Source organism: Physeter macrocephalus, unplaced genomic scaffold, assembly GCF_002837175.3.
Source record: "Physeter macrocephalus isolate SW-GA unplaced genomic scaffold, ASM283717v5 random_422, whole genome shotgun sequence".
Classification (NCBI taxonomy): domain Eukaryota; kingdom Metazoa; phylum Chordata; class Mammalia; order Artiodactyla; family Physeteridae; genus Physeter; species Physeter macrocephalus.
The window spans coordinates 5,131-23,938 of NW_021145708.1; the positions used below are offsets into that span (position 1 = coordinate 5,131).

Consider the following 18,808-nt stretch of genomic DNA (forward strand, 5'->3'; position numbering starts at 1 on the left):
CACGGCATGTGGGATCCTCCCAGACCGGGGCACGAACCCGTGTTCCCTGCATTGGCAGGCAGACTCTCAACCACTGAGCCACCAGGGAAGCCCAGTTTGTAACATTTTGAAGTAAAAAAGTGTGAGGTTTCCAGGTTTGCTTTTCTTTCTCAAGATCATTTTGACTTTTCATGGTCCTTTGAAATTCCATATGAATTTTAGAATTTTTTTTCTATTTTTGCAAAAAATGCTATTGGGATTTTGATAGGAATTGCACTGAATTTTTTGAGGTCACTTTCGGTAATATGGACATTTTGACAGTATTAAGTCTACACTCCATAAATATGGATGTCTTTTTTTTTTTGACACAGATTTTATTTATTTATTTATTTATGGCTGTGTTGGGTCTTAGCTGTGGCACGTGGGATCTTTTGTTGCAGTACGTGGGCTCTTCATTGTGGTGTGTGGGCTTCTCTCTAGTTGTGGCGTGCAGACTCTGCAGTTGTGGCACGTGGGCTCCAGAGCACGTGAGCTCTGTAGTTGTGGCGTGTGGGTTCAGTAGTTGTGGCGCGCAGGCTTAGTTGCCCCGTGGCATTTGTGATCTTATTTCCCCGAACAGGGATCGAACCCACGTCCCCTGCATTGGAAGGAAGATTCTTAACCACTGGACCACCTGGGAAGTCCCAATAAATATGGATGTCTTTCTGTTTTTTTGTGTCTTCTTCAATTTCTTTCAGCAATGTCTTGTAGTTTTCAGTGTGCAAGTCTTTTGCTTTTCTGGTTAAGTTTATTCCTAAATATTTTATCTTTTTTGATGCTATTGTAAGTGGGATTGTTTACTTAATTTCTATTTCATAGTCATTGTTAGTGTGTAGAAATGCAAATGATTTTGTGATTTGATTTTGTATCCAGCAACATTGATATATTTGTTTATTTGTTCTAACAGTGTTTTCTGTGGAATCTTTGGGGTTTTCTACATAGAAGATTATGTCATCTGTGGAGAGAGATCATTTTACTTCCCCCTTTCCAATCTAGATGCCTTTTATTTCTTTTTCTTGCCTAATTGATCTGTCTAGGACTCCCAGTACTGTGTTGAATACAAGTGGCAAGAGTGGGCATCCTTGTCTTATTCCTGATCTTCAAGGGAAAACTTTCAGTTTTTCACCATTGAGTATGATGTTAGTTGTGGCCTTTTCATATATGGCCTTTATTATGTTGAGGTAGTTTCCTTCTATTCCCAGTTTGTTGAGTATATTACCTCTTGCCCAGACTATTAGAATAGTTAAGTAGCTTGTCTTCCTGCCTTCTGTGCTGTCTAATGTCTCCAAACCGCAGAGAGTGTAGAAAGAGCCTGGGGAATTAGAACCAGCCAGCATGAGGGAAGCTGGAGTATAGGGTGTGGGCAAGCAGCACGTGGCCTGATACTTTCCCCCTAGGAGCCAGGGAAGCAGAGAGCTGTGGGGTGAGAGGGGCCTCCCTTCCCTCTAGTCCCTCAAAGACGCTATCCCTCAAGCCCCGCGCCTCAGGAGCATCCTGTCCCCCACAGCCCCTTTGGTCATGCTTCTTTGACTCCAGTAGCCCCGCCCCTAATCCCCGCTTGCCCAGACTTTCCAGCCCCTGTCCCTGCTCCACAGTCAGATCTGGGTCCAGAATCTTGCATTACTTACTTTCAGCACCATGGGAGGAGGATGAGATCCGCAGGGACCGAGTGGAGCCCCAGAGTGTGTCCCTGTCATGGCGGGAGCCCATCCCCGCTGGAGCCCCTGGGGCCAACGGCACGGAGTATGAGATTAGATACTATGAGAAGGTGAGTCGGGGTCTGGGAGGGACCTGGGGCTGCATTCCTGGCTGTGATCTGCCCCCCTCACCCGCTGGCTTCCTTTTTTCTTCATAAGCGCCTCCCAGCAGAAGTCCTTCTTACTTTCTTTCTAAACATTTCCACAGGCCCCCTAAGGGGCCTCCCCAGCTGGGGTTTCTTCCTGTCCTGTCCTCACCATGGACCCCACTGCTCTCCCTCTTTCCCCCCATCTCCGTTCATCACTGGTCATCATGTCCATTTTCACCACTTCTGCCTAGTGTTTACAGTTGACAAGAAGCCTTCTCTGGGGACTGGTCCAGATTTTGTGTGGCGGAATCATGTACATACAATTTGCAATCCTTTTAAGAAAAAGAATGCAGAAATACATTGTTTCAAATTTTACAGAAAGGTCCCACGGTGGGAGCACATTGCTAGGTCATGGGGCCCCCGTGTTGGTAAACGTTTAGCAGCCAGCTCTGCAGAACAATGAATGTATGTATTATTATTATAATTTTGCTGACGTGAGGAATGTGTAACCATCATTTACAAATAAGAATAGAAAATATACAGCGCTCCTTATTGTAAACTCCATATCGCCAATTGGTTCTCACAGGATACTTCTTGCTGATTTTTGCTGACCTCTTGTATCTGTTGTCATCTATGGTTGTAGCTCAACCATGGTTTGACAAGTGGAGTTACATCCAGATCCACTGGCTCTTTTCCGCATAAGTTAATAAACTTATGAATTTAAATTCAAACTGTTTGAATTTGACATGTAATCTGCAGTTAAACTGTTTCTCACCTTGTTGCCAATTGTATTCATTAAAGCGAAACCTTGCTTTCAACTTAGCACTACATGTGTCAGGACTTCACTCCCTCCTCAGTGACTCCAGGGAGTTCTTTGCTGAATCAGTCAAAGTTTTTGAATATGAGAAGTCTGGAGAGCTGTGAGTTGAGAGAGAGAGAGAAAGACAGAGAGAGAAAGAGAGAGTTGGGGGCTTTCAGCATAGAGATAGTAGCTGAAGCCAAGGGACCAGAAGGGATGACCGAGGGAGGGGGGCATGAGTGAGAAGAGAAGTCAGGGAAGAGCTCTGGGGATCCCTGATGTCTAGGAGACCACAGCGCAGGTCACTGGGAAGGAGCTAGGCACGCAGCAGTTGCTTACAAAGGGCTCATTGAACTGACACTTGGGGATCACAGCATAGATACAGTCCCAGCACTGAGCTGGGTGGATGCTTCCAGGCCCTTAGGGAGTCTGACGTTGCTGGGAACAAAAACCCTTGAAAAGAGGAGCCAGTACAAAAGGGGCTGTGTTTGAAAGCCTTGAGGAACGTCTCATGGAGCCCAATGACCAGAAGTGTGGCTGGTGTCACGAGCTCCTCAAGCCGACTCCTCTCTGTGCACCAGCTCCACCTCCTCTGCAGGGGCCTTGCTGTTAGCACCTGCCGAGGCTGGCAGCCTTGACCCTTTCCCCCTCCCCGCCCTGAGCCTTTCCTGTCTCATAGGTCATGCAGTCACTGCACTGTCTTTCGGTGGTTTGTTCAAATGCCCGGAAGGGAGATTCTGATTGGCCCAGCTTGGGTCAGAGTCTTCCCTGATTCCTGAATACCATGGCCCTAGAACTGGGGCCACAGGTATAGGGGAAGTGTACCTCTGGGGGCTGTGAGTGTGGCAGGGGCTCTAATAAGGGGGTGTGGGCAGAGACAAAATAATGGCAGCATGTCCAGCAGGTACCATTATCAGATGTCTTGGGGGCAGGATGATGTAGAGCACAGAGCACGGGACCTGAAGGAATCGAGAAGGTGTCACCCGAACCCTTCTTTGATGTGAGCCTCACCTGTTAAAGGAGACAGGAATGCTGCTGTGAGGACTGTAGGAAGTTGGCTCCTATAGGGTCTAGCCCAGCAGCGGCAGTGAGTGGACCGTTGCTGGGGGCTGTGGGAGAGCCTCTCTACCCCTCTGAGCCCGATTCCTTATCTGTGAATCCATGCCTTGCAGGGCATTGTGAAAGTCCGATGCCAAGGGGAAGGAAAAGCTGTGTGATCCGACAAGGGCCGAGCAGGTGTCAGGCCTCGTTGTCTTCTTCTTTCCTCTGAGGGGTCAGGTGCAGCTCACCCTCTGGACTGCCAGGCCCTGATGCCCTTCATCCTAGCATCCCTATGAAGGCCAGCATCTTCTCTAAAGTTTCTCTTACTTGGCGGTGGGGCTGTTCTCAGCTACAAGTACCACCGAGTATGGGTGGGAGCTCGTGGTGGAGAAAGGGGCTGGTGATCCTATGGAAGAAAGCTGTGGGATCTCCTCAAGACAAGTGGAGTTATTCCACCAGCCCAGGCTCCTCCTACTCCTTTCCACCGACATTCTCCCAGGAGCGTGGGGCCAGCCCTGGGTCTGGGCCTCACTTCTCGGTCCCTCCCCAGGGTCAGAGTGAGCAGACTTACTCCACGGTGAAGACAGGGGAGCCTGCGGTCACCGTCACCAACCTCAAGCCGGCTACCCGCTACGTCTTTCAGATCCGGGCGGCTTCCCCGGGGCCCTCCTGGGAGACCCAGAGCTTCAACCCCAGCATTGAAGTGCAGACCCCGGGGGAGGGTAAGTGTTATGTCAAGTGAAGAGAAAACCCAGCCCGGGGCTGGAGCAGGGAGGCAAACGGGGGCGTGTGTGTGTGGGGGCGGTTATCTGTGCAATTAAGGGAACCTGCAGAACAGTTCAGTCACAACCTAATTAATGGATGAATTTGGCTGGACTTCCCTGGCGGTTCAGTGGTTAAGAGTTTGCGATTCTACTGCAGGGGGCATGGTGGAACTGGTCAGAGAACTAAGATCCCATGTGCTGCTCAGTGTGGCCAAAAAAAGAAAAGCATGAATTTGGAATCCAGCAACTAGTGGCTTAGATTGGGTACCTGTCCTGGAGGAACTCACAGGGGAGGGGCCCATGAACAACTATAACCCAGGTCTCAGCTGGTGTCTCCCTGCCTGTCAGGACCTCCCATGTCTCGTGGAAACATCCTGTGCCCTCTCCAAGATTCTTCTCTTTTCTTGGGAGAAATTTTTGTCTCCTGGTCACTTCTTGCCCTTGACTGCTAAATTCTTGCTCCCATCCTGCTGCTTTGTCTCTGCCATGATACAGACTCAAACGTGGGCCCCGTCCGTCTTCCCACTAGGCCTTACAGTGTGAAGCAGAGGGGTGAGGCCCAGCTCACCCTCTGGACTGCCAGGCCCTGACATCTATCATCCTAGCATCCAACCTTCCCTGAGGGTTGGGGCACATGACGGGATTTGCACCTGCAGCGGTAAACAAAACGAAACACCAGGAGAAGTGGTTAGCATTCGGCGCTTTCATTGCCAGGGCCTGGGTTCAATCCCTGGTCAGGGAACTAAGACCTCGTGAGCTGCGTAGTGCGGGCAAAAACAAACAAAAAAACACCAGGAGAATTGTACACTTTCAATGGGTGAATTGTATGGTATGAGAATAATTTCTCAATAAAGCTCTTATCAAAACAAAGCAAAACAAAAGCTGAACATCAGATATTCCCAATCCTGAAGCAGCTCCAGCTCTTCGGCATGGTATGGGGCTACCCCCTCCTCCCTTGGCTTCCCTCCCCTGGTTCCTCTTCTCCCCACCCACCCCCAGTTCCCGCTCCTGATGCGTGCAGAGCATTTAGCGCTCTCTTTTGTTGTTCTCCTGCTGCTAACCCAGCCCTCCGGATCTCACCTCTATCTACCCCGAGCAGCTCACGAAAGTATTTTCCCGGACAAAGGCAGTTCCCCCTAAGAGGCATCCTGGCACCAGCTGTCAAGATAATAATTCTTTCCAACCTGCTACATGAGTCTAATCCAAGATAGAAAGAGTTCTGAGCCCAAAGGGAGGTGGAGATAAAATGTTGAGGGAGTTTGAGTTCTGGGAAAGGAAACAGCACTTCTTGCTCGAATGCCTATCTCTGCCAGACCTCGGCCAGGTGCTGGCAAGAGATTAGAGCTGTGTCTTGAAGGCTGGGGAACGTCTGAGTGTGTGGAAGTGGGCAGGGAAGGCATTTTGGATAGAGGAAGCCATCAGAACAAAGGCTCGCAGGTTTGGCTGGAGAGGGTGTGGCGGAGGGCAGGAGCTGGGAGCCAGTAGCTGAAGAGGGCTGATGACTTCCCTTAATTTGGTGCTTCTTAGTTGGTAGATACACTGCTCAGCTTCCGGCCAGCCTCCTTTGCTGTGGCCCTGGCTATGGGGAGTGGTTCTTCAATCTGCGGAGTACTTTTTTCAGTGAGCTGTGACCCCAAATCAGGATCACGAGGAAGGACCACGCTTCCCTGCTGTATCAGTTATCCCTTGCTGTGTAGCAAATTACCCCAAAACTCAGCGGCCAAAAACAACAGACATTTATTATCTCATGGTTTCCTTGGGTCAGGAATATGGGCAAGGCTTAGCTGGGTGCCACCTGTCTCAGGTCTCTCAAAGGCTGCAATCAAGGTGTCCTCTGGGGCTGCGGTCATCGCCAGGCTTACCTGGGGCGGGGTGGGGAGGGGGTGTCTGCCCCCCTGCTCGGGCTCTTGCTGGCTGTTTGCAGGAGGCAGGCACATGCCTCCTGGGCTTCTCCAAGGGCTATTTATAACCCAGCAACTAGATTCTTCCAGAGACTGCGAGAGAGAGAGAGAGAGAGAGAGAGAGAGAGAGAGAGCGAGAGGGCACCCGAGACAGAAGCCAGTCTCTTGTAACCGGCACATGCCTCCTGGGCTTCTCCAAGGGCTATTTATAACCCAGCAACTAGATTCTTCCAGAGACTGCGAGAGAGAGAGAGAGAGAGAGAGAGAGAGAGAGAGCGAGAGGGCACCCGAGACAGAAGCCAGTCTCTTGTAACCTAATCATGGAGGTGACATCCCATCACTTTTGTCGTATTCTGTTCATGAGAAGCAAGTGGCTGTGTTCAGCCCACACTCAAGAAGGAACACCAGGAGGTGGAGCATCCAGGAGGGCCATCTCAGAGGCTGCGGACCACAGCCACTTCTATCCCCATCCTCAGTTTCCGCGTCCACATGGATACTTCATTTCAAATAGTCCTTGGCAAATAGTCCTCTACCGCCTGCTGCCACCAGCTGGACCCTGGACCCAGTTCCCCATCTCTGAAAATGTGGGCTCTGAAATCTTCTCTTTGACCCTGACCTTGTTGGCCTCTAACTCTCCCTTCCTCTTCTATCCATCTTCCTCACTTGCTCTGTGACATCCTAATAGCAGCTCTTGGGATCTGACCTCATCTCCCAGGCTCTCAGCCCCTCCTGTCCCCACAGTCATCTCGCCCCAGTGAGCACAGATCCTCCCGGCAGAAACACCCCCCACCTCTGCCGGCCCTCATTCCCCGGACATCGTGCTGCACCTGCCCCGCTAGTCCCCAGGCTTGGCTGTCCTCGTCTGTCCCTCGCCGAGGCTGCCTGCAGAGTTGCATTTTTCTAATCTCAGTTTAGTCTTCAGGGCTGAGCAGCATTTTCCCCGTTCTCGACAGTTACCCCAAGCTGTCACCTCTCTCAAGCACCTCCCCTCTCTCCCTGCTCCCGGCCCAGCAGGTCCCCTCATTCCTCTCCCAGCGGGCAGGAACTCTGTCTATTGCTCCCATCCCGTCACACTCAGGATATCCTGGCTCATACTCCTGGCCTAGCGTTCAGGGACCTTCCGGTTCTGTCTCCTCCCCCAGTTCCCTTCACTCTCCCGCCCTCCAGCTTCATACCTTCATATCTTGCATCTGCCTCTCTGCCTCCAGGCAGTCTGTTTCCCAGCCACATGGGATGACTTGCCGTTTTCCAGACCCAGCAGGTGCATCGAAACATTATCAACAACGCTTTCAGTCTTCCAGGTCCGGTGCAGATGACGCCATTTCTGCAAACCTTCCTCGCTGGCTTTAGGAAGAAACTGTTATGCCTCTGCTCAGCTCTGCTCATGTCTCTCTTTCTTTTTTTCGTTCTACAGTTAAGATTTTTCATTTCTGTCTCCCGCACTGGTCGGTACACCCCTCCAGAGCAGGGATTTTGGCTCATCCATTGCTATCTCCCCAGAACTAGTGCCAGCCTGGCACACATGTTGGATGGATGGATGGTTGGATGGATGGATGGATGGTTGGATGGATGGATGGATGGATGGATGGGGCTGAGAGCCTGGCTCTTCCCCTGGGGAAATAGTTCAAAGCAAAGGCTTTAGGAATCAGGTTCGAATCTTAGGTTCACTGTTTGTTAGCTGTGTGACCTTGGGCAAATTACACAACTTTTCTCAGTGTCGGTTTCCTCAGCTATAAAATGGAAACAGTAACACCTTACTGGCTTGGATCACTTAGTCTTGAATGGAGCAAGTGTGCGTTAAATGTTAACTCATCATTATTGCTGGTGACAGTTCTGGATTGGGGCTGGGGAGCTTGGATGAGAGGCCATCCCCCTGCAGAGCTACCTTCATTGTGCATCAGAAAGGCAAAAAGGGAGTCCAGGGCCTGCCTGTCTGGATGCCTGCTCCTCTCTCTCAGAGCTGGGCTGCAGTGGAAGTGCCTTGCCCTGGGAAAGGAGGAAGCTCCAGGTGCCACTGTGGCTGGTGGGGCTGCCTTGGTCCCTTGCCGCCGGGAGGCCGGGCCGAGTGCGGAGGTGCTGTGGGAATCCTGCTGTGGGGTGAGGACAGGAGTCTGTCCTGGAGCTTCCCCGGGAGCCTGGTCCTCTGCCTCTCTCAACCTCGTGGTTTCCCTCCCAGCTGCCTCGGGGTCCAAGGACCAGAGCCCCGCAGTCGTCGTCACCATTGTGACCATCTCAGCCCTCCTCGTCCTGGGCTCTGTGATGAGCGTGCTGGCCATTTGGAGGAGGTAGGTGGCTGGTCCCAGCCTGGATGATGCCTGATGGGCCATGTCCCTGTGCACATTCACATGTGCTCACAGGCACCCGTGTCTGTATCTGCATTTGCACCTGTGCGGATGTGCAAGGGCGAGCACACCGCTGTGTAGATACAGGCGTGGCCGGTGTGGTCCTGGCCCTCCCCCCGCCATCCCGACCCCCTGCTCCTGCAGTTGACAGCGTGGCAGCCAGCACGGCAGCTAGCTCAGCTGCTCTGGGATGAAGGGGATTTAGCTCCTTAACTCATTAAATGTCAGAAGGCATCGCTGAGGATGGAATCAAGCTCCAGCTGCTCCGGTGTGATTAGGATCCTCCTGAGGCGCTCAGAGGCCCCCAGCCGCTGCCCCCAAGGGATCTGGAGGCCCTTCAACACAGGCAAAAGGAAGAAAGGCAGAAATTGTGTGTGTGTGTGTGTGTGTATGTGCGTGCGCGCGCGCGCGCGTGCGCGCGTGCAGGGAGAACAGGGAGGGGAACTCATAAGCCAGAAACCCCCAACCCCCAGCAGAAGGAAGCTGGGAGAGTGGGCAGAGAAAGGGGATGGGAGGAGGGGCAAAGGTGTGGAGCTTGGGTCTGGCTCAGGGAAGATTTCGGCCCTTTGGCATGCAGCAGAAATCTCATGGCATATATATTGCCCTTCTCCCCAGGGCCACAATCTGCCACATGCAGAGGCACCCCGGGTGGGTTCCAGGCTGGGGCTGAGGTCAGCAGACTGGAGGGGCTGGAAACTCTCCATGTGACAGGCTGGAGTGGGGGGAACAAAGGAGAGAAATGGGCTGGCCCGGGGGCCACACGGCAGCATCCTGGAACTGCCTGCGGGCTGGAGGGACCACGAGCTTTCACTTGGCTCGGAGGGGACTGTTTGCTTGGTCTTGAATAAGGTGCTGAAAGTGTCTGAGGAGGAGAGAGTCTGGGAGCCAGCTCTGCCCGGGCCAGGTGAGTCAGGAAGGCAGGACAAGAGTAGAATCCCCTTCCTCACAGAGCTTAAAGGTCCTTATATGAGACCTGTTGGAAAAGCGGGAATGGACAGGAGCTGAGAGCATCTTGTCCTGGCTGTGAGCTCAGGGTCTCTGGGAGGCTGAAGGAGGAAAGCGGAGAGCGGTGAGCACGGAGGGCCTCTTCAGGCATACTCTACAGAACAGGGGCAGCTAGCTGCCCAGCAGCTCCTCGGAGACAGATGCACTAGAGCAGGCTGAGTAAGCCAGGGGTGGATTTCAAAACCTGCTCAGAATCAAACGGCACCAAAATGAGAATCTGCCTGGTCTAGCGCTGATGGGCAGAGAGGCACACATCTCCAGCACGTGTGTCCCAGCTTTGCAGACAGTAACACCTCCCTCAGCCGTCTCCTCCTCTCAGAGTCTCTGCGTTATCCGCTCTGTGCAGTGGGCACCTTACCTCCACTTTCCCTCCCCAGTCCATCTTGCGTCACCCAGCGGGAGCTTCTCATTTTCTCTGCCACCACTCCTCCAGCCACTCAACCTTGCCCCCTTCATCCCTCGTTACCTCTCCCAGGTGTTCCCCTCATTCATGGAAGTCCTGTTCCCGTGCTGGATGACTTCAGTAGCCATTGGAGGACCTGCCCCACCCCTTGGCCTCTGCGTTCTTTGACTCCCTTGATTCTGCGGACCTTCTCTCCTGTTCCATCTCAGCTGCCCTCTCCCATCTCCTGACGTGGACCTGGCCATCACCCCAAATACTGACACCAGTTCTGCTTTTGCCCTGCAGACTCCCCGTCCTTGCAGCTCGCTCCCTCGGCCATGTCTGCTGCACCTGCTCTTTAACAGCATCCTTAACCCCTCAACTTCTCGCCCCCAAGTCTACACACCTGCCTATCTCTGCATCCATCCTCCCCCTCCTTTTGCTCCAGAGGAGGTGCCATTCTCCCGGCCAGGATCTTCTACCTGTGACTACACTTCCTACCATCTCAGGAATCCATTACTATTGATAATGTCCACTTCTTCCCCACATGATAGCTAACATTTATTTAGTGCTTAGTAAGCTCTTGGCACCAGTGTGATCAGGCATGGATGTCTTTATCCTGATTTTATTAAAGAGAAAACCCAGCCACCTGGTCCCACAGAGAGAGAGTGGACCACCTAGGGAGCCGGGCGGCAGATTCCAGAGCCCATGCTGGCCACCGCCATCGTGACCACTCCATACTACAGGACAGCCTCCTCTTTCCCACTGGTAGCGAAACGTGGTCATCTCTCTCCAGTCTCCCCTAACCCCTCCTCCTACAGCCTTCACGTGACCTCACTCCTCTGCCCCACTTTTTCTTTCCTTGCTTCCTGTGATATCGCCCGCCACCTCCCCCCACCCCCGCCCCCGATTTCCCTTCTGTTTCCCTCCAGTTTCTCTGGTGGTTCTTTCATGATCTCCTCCATGGCATCCTTCTCCTCTACCCAGTTTTTAAATGGTGGGGGTCCTCAGACTTGTTCCCTGTCCCACTTCTCAGGCTCCCTCCTCTCCCTGGACAACGCCCCCAGCTCCAGAACTTGTATCTCCAGAGCACACTTCTCTGCCAGACTCCAGACACACGCATAGCTAACTTCCTGCTCATTGATCGTCCCTGCTTTTACCAGAGGCCCTGCAGACTCAAATGTCTAAGTGAGAACTCCCCATCTCAGTAACTGGTTCACCCCACACCCTGCTGGGCAAGCTGGAACCCGAGTTGTTCCAACCTTCCCCCTCTCCCTTTCTGCCTTCCAGCCATCTCCAAGCACTGTGGCCCTGTCACCTAAATGTGACTTGAGTCCTCTTTTCTCCGAGTCCATGGTCACCACATAGCCTGAGCCACTGCCATCTCCTGCGGGGACACAGCAGCAGCTGGGGATGATCTTCCTAAAATGCAAATTGAACCTTGGCTCAAAACCCCCCACGGGGTTCTGGGGCCCCTCCTCTGCCCCCAGAGTAAAACCAAAGTCTTTATCTGGGCCTGCAAGACCCTGCCTCAGGGGGCCCCAGATGCCAGCCTGTGGCTTTGTTGATCATGATGCAGCCCTTTGGTCCATGGCTGCCTCTGTCTCAGGAAGCCATCCTTGACGGCCCCGGCCACGTCAGATCCATCTGTTAGGTGTTCCCCACGGCACACCACCCTTCTCTGCTTGGACCTGTGAGTGGGCTTGTGGTTCCTTCTCAATGTTTGTTTTCTTGACTAGACTGAAAGCTGCCCCTGGACACAAGGTCTGCCTGTTTTGTTCAGCTGTAGGCAGGGGAGCAGCTTGGGCTTGAAGTCAGGGCATGGATTTGGGTGCCTCTGGAGTTGCAAGAATACACTGTGTCTCAAAGTGAAAATAACTAGGAATGCAGAGGCGGGTGAGGGGTTAGGTCTGGGGCTAGGGTTCTATGTGTGATGTGGGGAGAAGCTTTCAGGCCAGTAGGACAAGAAGGCCCCTCCCCTGGGGCACAGACCTTATCCTTTTGGAGGGACAGAGAGGTGCCGCCCTGGGTACTGGTGAGATGGGAAGGGCTGGGACAGCCTGGCTCAAAGAATGACTACGGACCCCCCGACCCACAACCCCCTGCCCCAGGACCTGCAGCTATGGCAAAGGAGGTCGGGACGCCCATGATGAGGAGGAGCTGTATTTCCACTGTGAGTTGTCTGGGCCTGATGCGGGGCGGGGCGGGCACCACCCTACCTTACCCCCCAATCCTCTTCCTTGCTGCCATTGCATAACCCCCACTCCTCCAGTCGTGGAGGCCCCTTGTCTCACCCCCCTCTCTTTCCCTGCGTTCCCAGTCAAAGTCCCAACTCGCCGCACATTCGTGGATCCCCAGAGCTGTGGGGACCCGCTGCTCGCTGTTCATCTGTTTGCCAAGGAGCTGGATGCGAAAAGCGTCACGCTGGAGAGGAGCCTTGGAACAGGCAAGCTAGGCACTCCGGAAGCCTTGTGCGTTGGGAAGCCCCGCCTCCGCCCCCTCCCAGCCCTCTCTAGAAGCCCCTCCTCCATCCCACCCCGTCTCTATCCTGTAAGCCCGCCTCCACCCCAAGTCCCGCCCCCATTTCTGGAGGCCCCGCCTCTACCCAGTCCCCACCCTGAGCCTCCGCACCCCCGCCCTCTCTAGAAGCCCCTCCTTCACCCCACCTGCCTCTATCCTGTAAGCCCGCCTCCACACCCAAGTCCCGCCCTCATTTCTGGAGGCCCCGCCTCTACCCAGTCCCCACCCTGACCAGGAAGCACCCCCTCCACATCAAGCTGGACCTCCGTCCACCAGGATCCAGGGAAGGAGGTGGCAGAGGAGTCTGTGACCATGCCTTCCTACCCTTTGCCTGTCCCCAAGGTCAGAATTCTCTCCATTCAGGCCCTTTCAGAGCTGGCTCTGCAGACTGCCACTGGCAGAAGTTTGGTCCCAGGCCTTCAAGGGACGATGGGGAGGGGCCTTTGCAAGCCTGGGGACCAGGCATACCTGAGTTCTAGTCCTGGCTCTACCACTGACCAGCTGTGTGACCAGGGGTACGTCCCTTTTCTGCTTTGAGCCTGTTTCTCATCTGTTAAATGGGCATGATATTTGCCTCAGACAGAGCTGATGTGGGGGCTTTCCAGCACTCAGCCCAGGGCCGGGTTCACAGTGGGTGCGTGCTCTCTAACGGTCAGTCCCCTCGCTTCCATTTTTCCTGTCTGCAAACCCTCAGCCCCTGCACTAAGGCAGCGCTTTCACCAGGAGCCTGACACTCTTCCCTGGCACTGTCAGCAGACTCGCTGGGTAGAGACCAGAAAGGGGCAGAACAGATGTCATCGTTACCCTTCCTGGGTCACCCTGGGCCTCTGATGTGCTGGCACGTGCGGTGTCCTCTCTTTGAGGCTTTGGAATTTCCCGCCGAAGCAGGCAGGGAGGACTCCCCATTTCACAGAGGAGAAAACTGGGGCCAAAAGAGGGAAAGAGCAGAAGCCCATGTCACACGGCTGGTACTCAGTTTACCAGGATTTGAAATCAGGAGACCCAAGTCCCAGGCTGGAAACGGCCCATGATCCAGAAGCTGCTTTCTCCTCGGCTCACCCTGCCCAGGTTGGCCGAGGGGGCGGCCTTGGTGGGGGAGTCTGAGGTGCACTTTCCCCCCAGGGCGGTTTGGGGAGCTGTGCTTCGGCTGCCTGCAGCTTCCGGGCCGCCAGGAGCTCCCCGTGGCCGTGCACACGCTGAGGGAGGGCTGCTCCGACTTGCAGAGGCTCAGCTTCCTGGCCGAGGCCCTCACCTTGGGCCAGTTCGACCACAGCCATGTGGTGCGGCTGGAGGGCGTCGTCACCCGAGGTAGGGCCCGCGCTCCACCAGTGTGGGAGGAGATGATGGGCTGGGAGGGGGAGGTGTGCCGTGCCCCCAGGCCCTCTGCTCAGTCATGAGAGGGAGCCCTGACGCTGCCCACCATGGAGAGAAGGGCTCAGCTCTCCTTCGCTGACTCTGGGTGGCCTCTCGGACCCTGCGTGATCTTTGGGCGTGTGGTGACACTCGGTGGGGTTGGATCACTTGGACCTTCAGTGATCGCCCTCAGCTGACTTGGAGCAGATCCTCACCTTGGCCTTCGTTCCCCTCAGACGACACTTCTTTTGTTCTTCTGCACAGAGGGTCCTGGGCTGGGCAGGAGGGTGGCAAGTCTCAGGGAGCTTGGCCTTGGTTCTGGCCATCTTGGCGGGGTCTGGGGCCCAGGTGGGGGAGCACATGTGCTCACAGAGGGCAGCAGGCACCTTAGCGTGTGTTCCCCTCCCTGGGTACAGGAAGCACCTTGATGATCGTCACTGAGTACATGAGCCATGGGGCCCTTGACGGCTTCCTCAGGGTGAGTGGCCTGGGCCCTGCGGGGTACTGATGACCATGATATTCTTGGTCCCTCACTTTTCCCTTTGGTGGGACTTGGGGTTGGCCTCATTCCCTATAAAGATGCCCACTGGCCAGGCTGACCTGGCAGGTCACATGGCAAACTGAAGCCCAGAGAGGGCCAGTTGACTTCCCTGGGGTCACCCAGCAACAGGGGAAGCGAGAGTGCAGCCTGGCCTTGCTCTCCTCCTCTCTCACAGCGGCATGAGGGCCAGCTGGTGGCTGTGCAACTGATGGGGCTGCTGCCTGGCCTGGCGTCGGCCATGAAGTATCTGTCGGAAATGGGCTACGTCCACCGGGGCCTGGCGGCCCGCCGGGTGCTGGTCAGCAGCGACCTCATCTGCAAGATCTCCGGCTTTGGGCGGGGACCTCGGGACCGAGCAGAGGCTGTCTACACCACCATGGTGAGGAGCCCTTCCCTCGGCAAACTGCCCTGGAGTCCCCATCTCCCCACATCCCCCTTTCTGGCTGTGTCAGGGTCACTCCTGCCCCTCCATCCAGTTGTCCGTGCCAGTGTGGGCCTCGCCTGCGGCCAGCCTGTGGGCCTTCCCTAGATGAGCAGCCGGGGAGACGGCAGGTGGGGCTGGATCTGTGGCCCTGCGGGTGGGGAACGCTGGCTGTGACCTGGTCCCCTCCTGCCCCTGACCTCCCTGCCTGCCCGCAGAGCGGCCGGAGCCCAGCACTGTGGGCCGCCCCCGAGACGCTTCAGTTTGGCCACTTCAGCTCCGCCAGCGATGTTTGGAGCTTCGGTGTCGTCATGTGGGAGGTGATGGCCTTTGGGGAGCGGCCCTACTGGGACATGTCTGGCCACGACGTGAGTGACACCCGTGGCTTCTGCTCCTTGCCTTCTGACCCTGTTGCTCCCTGACCTCTGCCCATTGACCCTTGACACGTTAGCCCCAGGCCCCTCTGCACTGTCTGCTTGCTTCCAGTCCTGCCTGGTCACCACTTGAGCCTTGCTCGGGATGGGGTGAGTGTGTGTATTGGGGGACCTAAAACCTCCTGTCTGCCCGCCGCCCCCATGGCCTAGGTGATCAAAGCCGTGGAGGATGGCTTCCGGCTGCCACCCCCCAGGCACTGCCCGTCCCCCCTGCACCGACTGATGCTTGACTGCTGGCAAAAGGACCCAGGTGAGCGGCCCAGGTTCTGCCAGCTCCATGGCCTCCTGAGCAAGATGGTGCAGGATCCAGAACCCCCGAAGTGTGCCGACACTACCTGTGCCAGGTACAGCTGTCACCTCGCTTGTCCCAGGTGCATTCCCATGTATCTCCAACCGTACCAGACGTAGCAGAACTCTCACCTGTCCACGAATGCCCCCCCGCCACCATGTACAAGTACAGCTGCCCCACCTGTCCTCCCCCACCAGTCCAGGTACGACTACTCACGCAGGCACCCCAGAGAGATCTAACACTCCCACCTGCCTTAGGCATGTGTAACGTTTCATCTTAGTCACTTCTGCTTGTCCTGGGTTTTGCCCCACGTATCCCAGGTACAGTGACCACATACATAAATGTGGTAATGGTCCTAACATATCTGTGGTGCCAATAAATAAGTGAAATTAGTGTTAGTTTTCCCCAATACCAGTCACTTCCCAAACTCTGCTAGGTGCATCCTACCCAAGACTGTTCCAGATACTCCCGGTGCCTTTACTGAGGATACCTAGAACCCTGTGTGAGCCAGGCCTGTCGTAGGGCTCGGTCATCTTCCCCTTCTCCTGTCCGTTCTCAGACGGCCTCTCCTCAGGAGAGTGACCGGGCCTGGGCCCCAGGTCCCTGCTGTCGACTGACCACTGTTCCTCTGCTCCCCAGGCCTCCCACGCCCCTGGCGGACCGTGCCTTCTCCACCTTCCCATCCTTTGGCTCCGTGGGCGCGTGGCTGGAGGCCCTGGACCTGGGCCGCTACAAGGACAGCTTCGCTGCCGCCGGCTATGGGAGCCTGGAGGCTGTGGCCGTCATGACTGCCCAGTGAGTCTAGGGGGCCCAGGGGCCCTGCCCCTGCCAGCATGGGAGGCCCAGCCGGTCCTGATTCCGGTTCCCTGGCCGGGCAGGGGGTGGGAGAGACAGCAGAAGGTGGGGGAGAGACAGCTGGGTCTGACCCGCCCTTCTTCGCAGGGACCTGGTGAGCCTGGGCATCTCATCGGTGGAACACCGGGAGGACCTCCTCAGCGGGATCAGTGCCCTGCGGGCCCGGGTGCTCCAGCTGCAGGGCCGGGGGGTGCAGGTGTGAGCGGCCCCACTCTTCCAGGCCAGGACCCCAGGGGGCTCCAGCCCCCAGCCTTGCCCAGGACCCCCGCCAGCTGCACGCCACCCGTGCAGAAGTGAGCTCCCAGAGCTTGTGTGGAGCCCCGGTTTCCCCCATTTCCCTGCCTTCTCCCCCCATTTCCCCCAGTCTGAGCACCTTGGCTGACTCAGTCCCCCTGGAAAAAAGGTTCAAAACCTGGGGAGGATCCCTGAGATAACAGTGGGAGGAAATGCAGGGTCTCAGAGACCAAGGTGGGCAGGGGCAGGGAGGAAGACATGGCTTTAAACGGCCCGATTCATGCCCTTCTGTCTTCCATACCCACTGGGGTCTGGGGCCTACTCCAAAGGGTGCCCCACTTTCCCACAGACCATCGGCCAGCAGGCAGCACAGGTCCCTGATGGACGGGCTCCTGTTGGTGACCACAGCTGCCTGGCCGCCAATCCTGATGGGCCATGGGGCCTCAGCTCCCTGTATCCCAGCTGGGCCCTGTCTGGACGCGGGTCCCGAGGCCCAGGCAGGCAAAGGTGGTGCTGAGCTCAGGGGCTGGACCCCGAGGGCCCCGGACTTAGGAGCTGATTTCTGCTTCCCCCACCCTTGGGCTGACCATTCAGAGTGAGGGTGAGGGTCCCGGTGTTCCCCTGAGGCCCCACTAGGTGCCCCCCACCCCCTTTGCTTTCCTTTTCTAAAACTCACCGGCCAGGACGTCTGGGAAGAGCATGAGGAGAGAAGTTTTCCCCCCAGGGCCCCAAGAGCTTTGCTCCCCAGCCTTGGGGGATGATGAAGACATGACTCTCAGAGACGGAGCTTCTCTCTCTAACAGGCTGGTCCAACCCTTACCGTACAGGTGGGGAAAACGAGACCTAGTGAGGAGTCGGGGCCAGAGCTGGGGTTGAACCCACGTGCCCAACTCCTGATCCAGAGCCGAGGTTGGCTCTGGAGAGAGTCCTTGGTCCTGCCCTGTGTCACCAACACTCTTTCCTGAGGCAGCCCAGGGGTACTCTGAGGTGACCCCCTCTTGCAGGCTCCATCCCCTGCACCCAGCCTCCCGTGGAGTACCTCCTCCCTCTGGCCCCTCTTCTGCGGGGCTTTGGCAGAAGTAGTTGCACTGAGCTGAGTCCAGAGTTCCTTATCCAGGAAGGCTTCCCAGAGGCGGGGGTTGATCGTGAGGCCAGGGCTTTCGTGGCACAGAAGGAAGGCCACTGGGTCTGGATAGGGTCACCCCTGACCTATGCCTGCTGTGGGTTCGACTGCGTGTGGGTCGGGTGGGATGGGGTGGGAAGGAGACAAGGGCTACAGGAAGGGGTGAGGGAGACACAGCCGGCCCTTGGAGGGCCCAGACAAGGCGGGGAGGTGAACTCAGGCTCCAAGAACTACTACACATCCCCCACGGGAGACCTTGGGGCCTGTGGGCCGGACACTTCTGATGTGTGTATATGGAGGGGTGTCTGGAAAGGTTCCTTGGCTGAGAGTCTGATGCATCCATTGAACAGGGCCTTGGAGGAGCGGGGGGAGGACTCTTTCCTTAGGGTTGGTGGAGTTCTCCGCAGGCCAAGATGGAGGGCCTAGGACAAGAGGAGTCCAAGCAGAGGGGCCAGCATGAGAAGGAGCCTGGAGGGTGGGAGATGCAGCACGTCTTTGGGGAGTGCTCCGTGGTGGGGGACGGTGCCTCTCAGCAGTGCCTTTGGCCTCATTCTGCCAGCAGGGCAGGCGTGCCCCCAGCCCCGCTGTCCATCTCCTGAGCGCCTGCCCCAGCTCAGTGTCCTGGGGGGTGCTAGAGGAGGCCGAGATATTGCTTCTACCTTTGACAGAGCTGGAGGGTCCCTTGCCGGTGCCTTCCGGGCTCTGCCCCGAGGGAAGTCTGGAAAGGACATACCAGCATCCTGTGGAGGGAGCCTCATTCCCATCTCCAGCTACATCAGTCAGGCCCTGAAGGTCAGAGTCCCCTCCCCCTCCCCCCGCTGTTCTGCAGAGTCCCCTGGCTGTGTTGGCAGGACTTCGGTGTCCAGGGTAGACCTCCCTTCCACTGCGGAGTGAGGTCCCAGCATCCTGATGGGTCCCAGGCCTCAGCCCTGCACAGGTGCCGGCAAGATGCAGGCTGATGGCTCCCTGGGAGCCCTCTACAGATCTATTTTTATATGGA

General features: G+C 56.2%; 1 protein-coding gene across 1 annotated transcript; it reads left to right on the plus strand.

Annotated features, from left to right (window-relative positions):
- Positions 1–1,652: 1,652 nt before the first annotated feature.
- Positions 1,653–16,653, plus strand: LOC102988943 (ephrin type-A receptor 10; the record flags this gene model as incomplete). Its single annotated transcript, XM_028485498.1, has 12 exons — positions 1,653–1,786; positions 4,195–4,366; positions 8,486–8,594; positions 12,150–12,211; positions 12,359–12,484; positions 13,681–13,866; positions 14,328–14,389; positions 14,628–14,831; positions 15,092–15,241; positions 15,458–15,651; positions 16,236–16,391; positions 16,539–16,653. Coding segments are annotated over 12 exons (1,670 nt in total), but the record flags the coding sequence as incomplete, so codon positions are not given.
- Between the last annotated feature and the right edge of the window lie 2,155 nt (positions 16,654–18,808).